This window comes from Loxodonta africana, chromosome Y (assembly GCF_030014295.1).
Source record: "Loxodonta africana isolate mLoxAfr1 chromosome Y, mLoxAfr1.hap2, whole genome shotgun sequence".
NCBI lineage: Eukaryota > Metazoa > Chordata > Mammalia > Proboscidea > Elephantidae > Loxodonta > Loxodonta africana.
In genome coordinates this window covers 22,130,462-22,142,099 of record NC_087370.1, presented here as the reverse complement: position 1 = coordinate 22,142,099, position 11,638 = coordinate 22,130,462, and the positions used below count along the sequence as shown (strand labels likewise).

At 42.4% G+C, this 11,638-nt stretch overlaps 1 protein-coding gene across 1 annotated transcript; it reads right to left on the bottom strand.

Annotated features, from left to right (window-relative positions):
• Positions 1-4,680: 4,680 nt before the first annotated feature.
• Positions 4,681-6,295, bottom strand: LOC135229040 (zinc finger protein OZF-like). Its single transcript, XM_064278778.1, has one exon. The coding sequence runs from the start codon at positions 6,293-6,295 to the stop codon at positions 4,823-4,825; it is 1,473 nt and encodes a 490-aa protein (XP_064134848.1). The 3' UTR covers positions 4,681-4,822.
• Positions 6,296-11,638: the final 5,343 nt, after the last annotated feature.

The window sequence follows — 11,638 nt, the reverse complement described above, 5'->3', positions numbered from 1 at the left end:
TTATATTGATGAGGTCTACAAGCCTAGGTAGTGTCTTAAGGCGATCTCTTCTGAGATATAAAAGAGAGAAACCATCAGAGAGACATGGGGACCTCATACCGCCAAGTAAGCAGCGACAGCAGCAGTGTGTGTCCTTTGGACCTGACGTTCCTGCACTGGGATGCTCCCAGACCAAGGGAAGACTGATGACAAGGAACTTCCTCCAGAGCCAGCACAGACAGAAAGACTTCCCTTGGAGAGGACAGTGCCTTGAATTCAGACTTCTAGCCTTCTGGACTGTGAGAGAATAAAATTTCTCTGTGTTAAAACCATCCACTTGTGGCATTTCTCTTACAGCAGCACTCGTTGACTAAGACATCCATTCACCTGTGGATGGGCACTTAGGTTATTTCCATCTTTTTGCTATTGTAGACAATGCTGCAGTGAACATGCGTATGGGTATGTCTATTTCTGTGATGGCTCATTTCTCTAGGGTATATTCCTAGGAGTGGCATTGCTGAATCCTATGGTATTTCTATTTCTAGCTTTTTATGGAAGCACCAAATCGTCTTCCAAAATGGTTGTACCACTTTACATTCTCACCAGCAGTGCATAAGAGTTCGAATCTCCCTTGTCTGAGTCATCTAGTGCTGCTATAACTGAGATACCACAAGTGGATGGCTTTAACAAAGAGAAATTTATTTCTTCACAGTAAAGTAGGCTAAAAGTCCAAATTTGAGACGTCGGCTCCAGGGAAAGGCTTTTACTGTCAGCCTTCTCCTCAATCTATCCCAGCTTTGGAAGCCTCTCTGAGCAGGGACCCTGGGTCCAAAGGACACGCTCTGCTCCCGGCAGTGCTTTCCGGTATGAGGTTCCCCTGTCTCTCTGCTCACTTCTTTTTCCTTTTATCTCTCATGAAAGGTGGTGCATGCCACACCCCAGGGAAACTCCCTTTTCACTGGATCAGGGAGGTGACCTGGTAAGGGTGTTATATCCCACGCTAATCCTCTTTAACATAAAACTACAATCACAAAATGGAGGACAACCACAGAATACTGGAAATCATGACTTAACCAAGTTAATACATTTCCGGGGGGACATAATTGAACCCATGACATCCCTGCAACCTCTACAGCATTGATTTTTGGGTTTTTGTTGTTGTTGTTCTTACGTGCCAATAATGTTGGGGTGAGAAGGTAGCTCATAGTTTTCCTTAACTTAATGTGGTTTAGGTGAAAGTTTACAATTCAAGTCAGTCTCTCATACAAAAAGCTGTGCAGACCTTGCTATGCAGTCCCAGCTGTGCTCCCCTTAATGAGACAGCACATTCCTCCTCTCCAACCTGCATTCCCTGTGTCCATTCAGCCAGCTCCTGTCCCCCTCTTCCTTCTCATCTCGCCACCACACAGGAGTTGCCCACATAATCCTATGTGTCTGCTTGAGCCATGAAGTTCACTCCTCAGCAGCATCATTGTCTTATAGTCCAGGCCAATCGCTGTGTGTAGAGGTGGTTTCGGGAATGGTTCCAATCTTGGGCTATCAAAGGGTTCGGGGACCTTGGCTGTCAGGGTCCCTAGGTCTCAGGCAGACCATTAAGCCTGGGCTTTTTATGAGATTTTAAGATCTGCATCCCACTATTGTCCTGTTCCATCAGGTATTCTCTGTTGTGTTCTCCCAGGGCAATGATCACCAGCAGCTGGGCACCATCTAGTTCTTTGAGTCTTAGGCTGGTGGAGTCTCTGGTTTATCTGGCCCTGTTTCTTGGGCTTGTATTTATCTTGAGTCTTTGGTGTTCTTCATTCTCCTTTGCTCCAGGTGGGTTCAGACCAATTGATGCATCTTAGACGGCCGCTTCCTAGCGTTTAAAACCCCAGCGGCCTCTCACCAAAGTGGAATGCAGACTGGTTTTTTAATACATTTTGTTATGCCAGTTGACCGACATGTCCCTTGCAACCATTGTCTCCAGACACCTGTCCTTACTACTCTGGCCTTTGAAGCTTTTGGTTGTATTGAGGAAATTCCTTTTGGTTTTCTTCAGTTGTACTTCCCATCGCCTACATTTTTGTCTGCTATCTAGTTAGTGAATATCCCTCTCTCCCTGCCTCATTGTAGTTTTCATTTGCATTTCTTTAATGGCTAGTGATGGTGAGCATTTTCTCAATCCTGTTAGCTGCCCCACATTACCATTATTAATGAAATTCTGCAGCTTTGGAAGTTATCAGAAATGAAATGGAACTCATAAAGATCAATATCCTAGGCATTACTGAGCTGAAATGGACTGGTATGGGCCATGTCAGACATTTGTATGACCAACTATGCCAGGAATGACAAATTGAAGAGGAAAGGAATCGCATTCATGATCAAAAAGAACATTTCAAGATCCTGCATTACAACACTGTCAATGACAGCATAATAGCCATATGCCTACAAGAAAGAACAGTTAATACATATATTATTCAAATTTATGCATCAACAACTAACGCCACAGATGAAGAAATTGAATATTTATTCAACCACAAAGAGAAATGAAGTTCTGGTATATGCAAGGTGATCGTGAACCTTGAGCACATATTACGACGAGTGAAATAAGCCAGACACTAAAGGACGAATTTCATACAATTCCGTTTATGTGAAATGTCCAGAATTGGCAAAGGCAGAGAGAACAGTTTATTCTTAGTTACCAGGCGCTGGAGGGAGTGGAAATGGGGACTTATTGCTTGTTGGGTACAGAGTTTCTCTTTGGGGTGATGAAAAAAAAACCTCTCTTATTCTTTAGGTGAAACATTACACCTTAAGTTAGTTTCATATTAAGAAATTTACATAGATATTGTTTTGTGGCATTAGTTGAAATCCCCTGGGTTCCCTGTGTCCATTTGACCAATTTCCCTGTCCCTTCCTGCCTTCTCATCCTGCTTTTGGGCAGGAGCTACCTATTTGGTCTTATAAATCTAATTGAACTAAGAAGCACATTCGTCATGCTTATTACTTCCGGTTTTGCACTCCTGTCTAATCTTTGTCTGAGGAGTGGGCTTGGAGAATGGTTTCAGTTAGCGGTTCGCAGTGCGTCTGGGGGCCAAGGTCTCGGGGGCTCCTCCAGTCTCTGTCAGACCATGAAATCTGCTCAAACATGAATCTGAGCTCTGTTCTACATTTGTATCCTGTTTTGTCCGAGAATGTGTGTTGTGTTCCCTGGTAGGACACTCATTGCTGGCAGCCAGGCACCATCTAGTTGTTCTGGTCTCAGGCTGGTGCAGTCTCTGCTTCATGTACTCCTTTAGTACTTTGGGCTAATATTTTCTGTGTGTGTGTGGTTTTCTTCATTCTCCTTTGCTCCAAATGGGATGGGATGAAGAATTTTTGAAAGAGGGTTGATGGTTGCACAACATTGTCAATGTAACTAATGCATTTGTACACTTAAGATGTTTAAAATGGCAAATTTATTTTTTACGTGTATTTTACAATAGTTTTTAAATTCACTTATAAGAAACAAAAACAAATAATGTCTACTTAGCTCATACAAAAAAGATATCAGAAACTTCGATAGATTCTGCACCCTCTGTTATAAAAACAAAACAAAAATGGGATGCCATATTTTTCATAGTTTTGAAATTGACTATTTTTAGAGACGTATTTACTAAAAAATTGTGCATCAAGTACACAGTCCCCATGCACCCCACCTACACCCAGTGTTTCTCCTATTAACATCTTGCATCACTGTGGTGTGGGGTACGTTTGTAACAACTGGCACATCAATAGTGAGACGTGGTTTTTAACTAAAATACATAGACTTCATCAGGGTTCACTCTTTGTGTTAGGTTTTGATAAATGCATAATGTCATGAGTCCATCATTACATACCCTACAGAATAGTTACGCAGTTGTAAAAATTCCCTGGGCTCCACCTATTCGTTCCTCCTCCCTCTCCCCAAACCCCTGGCAATCAATGATCTTTGTACTGCCTCTACAGTTCATACTTTTCCAGAACGTCATCGGCTTGGGATCACACAGGATGTAGCTTTTCTAGACCAGCTTCTTTCATTTAGTGTGGATTTGAGATTCTTCCATAACTTTTCCTACCTTGATAGCTTAATTATTTTCATCGCTGAATAATACACCATTGCATGGATGTCTCACTATTTGTTTACCCATTTACCTATTCAATGACATTTTGGGTGCTTTCAATTATTGTAATTATGAAGAAAGCTGCTATAAACATTTGTGAGCAGGTTTTTATATGGATATATGTTTTTAACTCATGTGGGTAAATATCTAGGAGTGTTACTGCTGGATCAGAATGGGAGGCCTGTGTTTAGATTTTGAAGGAACTGTCAGCTTGTATTCCAAAGTGGAATTCCCATGGAATACAATTTTTTTCAAAAAACACTCTTAAACTAAATACAAGAAGAGTGCATTTCATTGTATACAAAATAACATCCATAAAAATATTAACAAATATAAAACCACATTTGCTCCTGGCTAGTCCCTACAGGCTTATTTGTTATAGTCAAGGACTTTCCGAAAGGTAAAATTTGGCTTGGACTGAGAAAGTAAGAAACACTGATGAAGACAACTCCATAGTGAAAATGAAACTTTCATAGGCACAAAGGAATTCGAATGACCCCTTCTTGGAGGTAGTACTGCTTTGTTACACACTGAGAAACTTTGTTCTTTTATCACTGACTTTCAGAAATTTGCTGTTTGAAATTACAGAATTAAGAATGAAACACCCCCCTTTAGACAGAGTAGTCTCTCCACAGTGAGATCTTATATGTGATATGAGGTGTGATGAACAAGGAAAGGCTTTCTCACACTCCTGACATTCCTAAGTCCTCCACGATGAGTTTTTATATGTCTTCTGAAGGACGAGAAATCACGAAGGCCTTCCCACATTCCTTACATTGATATGGCCTCTCTCCAGTATGAACTCTTCTATGTGTCACGAGGTCTGAGGACTGTCTAAAGGCTTTCCCACACTGTTTACATTCATAAGGCTTCTCTCCACTGTGAGTTCTTATATGTTTAGTGAGGAATGAGACCTGACTAAAGGCTTTCCCACATTGTGTACGTTTATATGCCTTGTCTCCACTGTGAGTTCTTCTGTGATTACTGAGATGTGAGGAACAATTAAAGGCTTTTCCACATTCCTTACATTCGTAAGGCCTTTCTCCACTGTGAATCCTTCTATGTACAGTGAGGTTTGAGGATTGCCTAAAAACTTTCCCACATTCCTTACATTCATAAGGCCTCTCTCCACTGTGAATTCTTATATGTGAAGTGAAGGTAGAAGAATACTTAAATGATTTCCCACATTCCTTACATTCATAAGGCCTGACAGCGCTATGAATTCTCCTATGCAAAGCGATGGCTGAAGAATACCTAAAGGCTTTCCCACATTCCTTACATTGATATGGCCTTTCTCCAGTATGAATCCTTCTATGTGATATGAGGCCTGAGAACTGCCTAAAAGCTTTCCCACATTGCTTACATTCATAAGGCTTCTCTCCACTGTGAGTTGTTATATGTGTAGTGAGGGTTGAGACCCGACTAAAGGTTTTCCCACATTCCTTACATTCATAAGGCCTCTGCCCAGTGTGAGTTCTTATATGGGTAGTGAGGTGTCCTGACTGACTAAAGCCTTTCCCACATTCCTGACATTCATAAGGCCTCTCTCCACTGTGAGTTCGCATATGCTTAGTGAGGTATGAGGGCCATCTAAAGGCTTTCCCACATTCATTACATTCGTAAGGCCTCTCTTCACTGTGAGTTCCTAAATGTGCAGTGAGGGCTGAGGAAAAACTAAAGGCTTTCCTAAATTCCCTACATTCATAGGGCTTATCTCTGTTATAGAAAAGGAGGGATAAAGGGTCACTAGAAGAACTTTCTTTACATTCACCCTTGTGACCTCTCACATGTGTCCAAAAGGACGAGAAACTACAGAAATCTTTCCCATACTCATTACATTTATACTGATTGTCACTAGTGAGTGTTGTCACAGGATTCTTAAGAGTTGAGATACAAATGAAATCCTTCCCACATACCTCACACTTATGGGGTTTCTTGCCACTAAGAGGTCTCATAGGAGTGGTACCACCACAGGCTTCTCTAGATGCAATAAACTGACAGGCATGGTGGTTATGTGATGAGGGATCCATGATGGCTTTTTCACAGTCAGAGCATTCAAAAGGATTTACTTCTGGAGGATTTCTTTTCTGCACGGTAAGATTTGGAACCCGGCTGAAGGTTTTCCCACACTGATTGCCTTCGTTACTTTCACAGAGGTTTTCTACTGTATGAATTCTGTTAAAAACAGGTAACATGTTGGAAATCAATTATTTCCACTTCCTCATTACCAAACAAAGTGAACACGCAGTTTTTGGCTTGACTTCTCTCCTGTTTCATAGTTTAAATCATCTAGCAGAAATACTACCATAATTGTCACTGTTTTTCTAAAATATGAGGCTTTCTGATCATTGTGTGTAAGTGAAATATGTTTCAAATACTCAATGTCTGACACACATTTATGAAAAAGTTGTGAAAATTCCCTGAACACGTAAGTTTACAGCAAAGTTTATACATATACAAATATACATACACATATATATTTATATATGTATGAGTACATGTCAGGGCTTTGAACTGGTTCGTATTACTTCAAAAATTGCCAACGTAAATAAGGTCAGTGTTTGCGTTGAATATCTGCTGCCCATCGGATTTAAACCTGTGTTGGAAACACCACAGGGCCCTGAACAAAGATGGCAGGCAATCTCATAGGTTTCAACGCGTGTCGCTCCGCACAGTACTGTGAATAATCCCACCGGCATGGATTCCAAAAAAGTTTCAGGAACCTGCTGCAGAATCCTGAATAGCAGGAGTATGACGAGAAACACACATTCAAAGCAGTGTAGTGGGACACCGTGTTTGTGCAGGGCACCGCCAACTGTTCTCTGCTCAGGTCAAAATCCAACAGGCAATAGGTTTGGAGGCTATGCAATGCGTACACCAACCTTCTTTATGTTTACAATTACTGAACTGTTGTGAAACAGTTGGAAACCTTGGTATACACACATGAACATACGAATGTGTATTTTAAGGTCATCACAACTCAGGATTGTCTCGTGAAGCACCGCTTTCTCTTCTTTGAATGACACTCACCTCAAACGTCTCTCTTGGTTTTTATGATCATCTTTATTACTATGTAATTCAGAGATTTCTCCTAACGTGGACGACCAGATGTTATTTTTTATGTATCGCATCATTATATGTTTCCTGGGTAACTTTTCTCCATCCTTAAGGTTTCCAAAATCTGACCCAATAATTCAAGTTGAGGTTCGCGATATGAAACAAACAGAAAGAAATTATTAGGGGAAAAAGGACCACTGTTAATAAAGACGTAGCCACATTTCACGGTTTCAGCACTTTACCAATGGTTTAGAAGCAATTTACTAGGACATACTTTTAGGAACCTTGAGAGTAATGGTGACATGAATAAGCGTAATTAGAGCTAAGTAGAAAGATATTGGACACGATATACATGTAACATTAAATGAGAAAAAGGATCCGCATGACCGCAGCTGTGAAAGGATCACTAAAGTCAGAAAAGGAAGCTCAGGTTTCCATGAAGTTGTGTCTCTGGGAAAACAAATGTGTAGAGCTGACATGGTGCTCATGAAGAAACGCTTATCATGAGGGAAGTCAGTGAAGAGTAATGAGGAGTTCCTTGATATTGAGCCAATACTTTGCTCTTCAGGGTCTCTGAAGATAGACAGGTGTGGGTTGATTTGCAGCAAAATAATCATGTCAAACTTGTAATCAACACAGTAATACTCTACGTGGTCCCAAAATACAATACCGTCTGTACCCCAAAGTGACCCCTAAAGCCAATGCTTACATTTACAACACTTCAAGAGCCTCAAGGCTTTTAATCACAAGAGAAGTGAAAGCTAAGTGTAATACATAGTGCTTTGTGTTCACGGAGAAGCCAAGATACATGAGCTCTATAGACCAAAGGACCATGCCTGCTTTATTTAATGATTCATTCTCATTGCTCAGCCCAAATTCTGGAGTAAAGTTAATGAGTAAAAGAGGTTTGCTCACTAAAGGAATAACAGAAAAAAGAAGAAAAAAAAAGGAATCTGTTCTTACCTACTGAGGCCAGGTTTCTGAAGGTTTCGATCATCACATCTCTGTAGAGTTTTCTCTGAGTAAGATCCAGCAAAGCCCACTCTTCCGGGGTAAAGACCACAGCCACATCCTCAACAACCACTGAGTCCTAAAACATTGACACATTCTGCATCAGCGAGGTACCATGGACTTCAGTGTGTACAAGAATGAAGGGTGAGGCTGACAGTCCTGGGGAACAGAGAATTCTTAGGGATTTGACACAAGGTTCTGTGTACTATCAAGGTCTACTCTACGGTATGGCCATCAGCCTCGTCCCTTCACTAACTACATTCACTTCCTCACTGATTGCTTTCTGTCTCACAGACGTCCAGCACTGAAATTATCTCTCTACAGTTCGACTGCAACCAATTGCACTTGTATTCTCCTCTCTCTTTACCGTCTGGAATGGTTAGAAAACATAGCAGACATTAGAGAAATGCTCTCATTCAGATCTTCACTTCCTTGTGAACAAACAATTACCACTCCTTCCGTAAGCCCTACCAGAACACACTCAACAAAACATAAAGCACCGGGTGGAGACAGGATGATGTATAGTAACTGGTAAACACTGCAGAAGGGCAGTTTTGCTTTTGTTTCTCACAACCATGGGAGGACCAGGGGCCAATATCAACACACTGGCAACCCAAACACTGAGCTGGTCATATTTTCTTCAACTCTTGGAGGTCAGCATGTGGCTGATTCAAGTCAGGAGACTCTCATTCAACAGAGAGCACCAAGGCCCAAACTGGGGATGTCACAGGTCCACAAACACAGTCTAATGTTAGAAGACGACAAGGAGCACAACCTCTGCAGAAACAAGGACAGCACGCCCTTGTGTTTCCTCAGTGACAAAAGGTTACCATTTCCATTTGGAAACCCTGGTGGCATAGTGGTTAAGTGCTACGGCTGCTAACCAAAGGGCCAGCAGTTCAAATCCGCCAGGCACTCCTTGGAAAGTCTACGTGGGCAGTTCTACTCTGTCCTATACGGTCGCTGCGAGTCGGAATCAACTGGATGGCACTTGGTTTGGTTTTTCGTTGGAATGACTGTAAAACATGATAAACGTAATCAGTGTCACCAAACTATACATGTAAACGCTGTTGAATTGACAAACATTTTGTTAGGTATAACTTCTACTACAAAAAAATTAATATTATAAGGAGAGCTGAAATGCAGAGAGTTTACCGGTTAAATTGCCTATGAAGCCTAGGAAATAGACTTACACACCAGCCCTCTAGGGGCTGCGCTTCAGAATTCTCTCATATTCGCAGCCCCTGGAAGGCACCTAAACATGACTACCTGAACCCTGACCACTGGAAGCCCCTGGTCTGTAAGAGTGACCTTTCTGAAACAGCAGGAATCCGTTGGGTTCCTCGTGTCAAGAGGAGAGAAAAGGCTGCTAAAAGACGCCTTCAGTGCTAAAACAGAGTAATTTTAGAGAAAGAAGACTCCTCTTGTCAGGGAAATGGTGACGTGAGCAGCCTATGTCATCTCTAATCCATCCTGGTATGATCGGATGACAGCAACTTTGAACCAGAGCCCAAAGCCAAAGGTCTCCTCCACTGCAGTGGGCGAGGTATATATTTTGAACTCACCAAAAACCCTGATATTTATTATAGAATAATGATGAAATGTCCCATGTACTGAGCAACTGTGATTTTTCTTTCATGACTCTTCTAAGCAGATATTATTTCAGACAGGTCATAGCTGAGTAAAGTTAGAGATGATCATTTAATCACATCCTCAGTGTTTCCCACATGGAACTCTGCTGAGCCAGGATCACAATGCAGGTCAATTTCTCTTTAAAGTCTAAATTGCTGACAACTCCATTTCTGTCCATATGCATACAGTTTTGTTGTTATGTTTGCTGTTACCGTCCAATAACACCACAAAAAAAATAAAACAAAAACCCAAACCCACTCGATGATCTGAAGTCCTCGTGGATAATAGGAAGAGGAGAAAAAGGTAAACACTCTATTCAATTCATACAACCAGGACATACTTCTCCTGGCAAAGCCCTGTGTCTCAGACAAGACTTCTTCCCTCCAGACCCTTAATTGTGGCTACATTCATTCATTAAAATTGATTCAGGTCCTACTGATACAGAGGCTACTGCACATTGGCAAAGCAGATACAGCAATGAACAAAACGAACACCGCGATGAACATGGATAGTAAATTCTTTGAGTGGGGACAGTAAATTTAAATACATAAACATGTATTTATAACTATCATGTGGCAATATGTTCTATAAAAGAATTCAGGTCTTTGAGAAGAAACCGTTCTAGAAGGAGGAAACAGCCAGAGCACAGGTCAGAAGGTGTGAAGGTGTCTTGGATGTCTTAGGAAGAGCCAAAGGCCCCGCGTGGCTGGAGCAGAATGCAATGCAGAGGAAAAACCGGATTAGGAATCTGGAGGGGTGATTGGGGTCAGTGGGCTTATCATGTTCGGGGGAACTCGTTGGCAACTGAAAAGAATCTAGCTTTTAATCTTAGTGAAATGCTGAGTAATTTTACACTTTTGAGCAGTGGAGGAAACTGGTATGATACCTCTCAATCCTTTAAAGACTCAAAGTGCTCCAGTGCCTAGGGGGACTCAAGAACACTGTTCAGAGACATGGGACAAGGATGGCTCTAGAGGGTCGGGGCTCAGCCTCCACAGCCAGAGCTCCTCTGTCTTCAGATTCAGGACAGAAGACTCTGTTATTCAACACAGAACACCAAGAACCGGGACGGGGGGAGGGGGGATATTAACACCGTGTGATGCTACCTCTGAGAGTCACATAAGGAAGGTGACACCAGGTATTCAAATCTTCAAATGCCATGTATGTAGGGATGAAGGGCCCAGAGACAGTGGAGCAAGGTATTAGGGTGCCTCCTAGGGCTCAGTTCCTCAGCCTCCTCTGTCACTGTCTTCTTCACTGAAACCACAGTCCCGCAGCACACGGCTGCTTCCCAACAATTCAGATCCAGCCTCACCCACATAATGCTAAGGATAACCCAGTTCTGCGTAGAACTCACCATTTTCTTCTCCAGCTTCTGGGCGTCTATGGAATGACGTCTCTGACCCCAAGAAGCCACTTCCAGGAAGAGGGACAGGACTGGAAGCAGAGGCCTGGGCAATCTGGAGGCAGATGAATAATGTTTGGTCCACACACCAGTGACAGCAATTGAAATCCTTCCTTGTGATTGATGGATGTGCCAGAAGGTCGCCCTAGGTCCCCAGCTGCCTGGACTGGACTAGTTCTCCCTGCACCACACCTGAGGTCTGAAATAGAAGAAGGATGGGGAAGAAACAGTGTGGAGGAAGCAGGGAGTGACAGGCCTTTGGCCTCCTACCAGGCTCAGGGCAATGCTCCACCCTGAGGGCCTTTACACTAAAGGCAGAACAGGCTCCAGCCCCCACAGCACACACCTGCATTCTTCAGGCAGCTCCCCAGGCCTCTCCTTTCTGCAACAAGATCACACATGGAGGAATTTACCTCTCCCACAGCATGAGAAG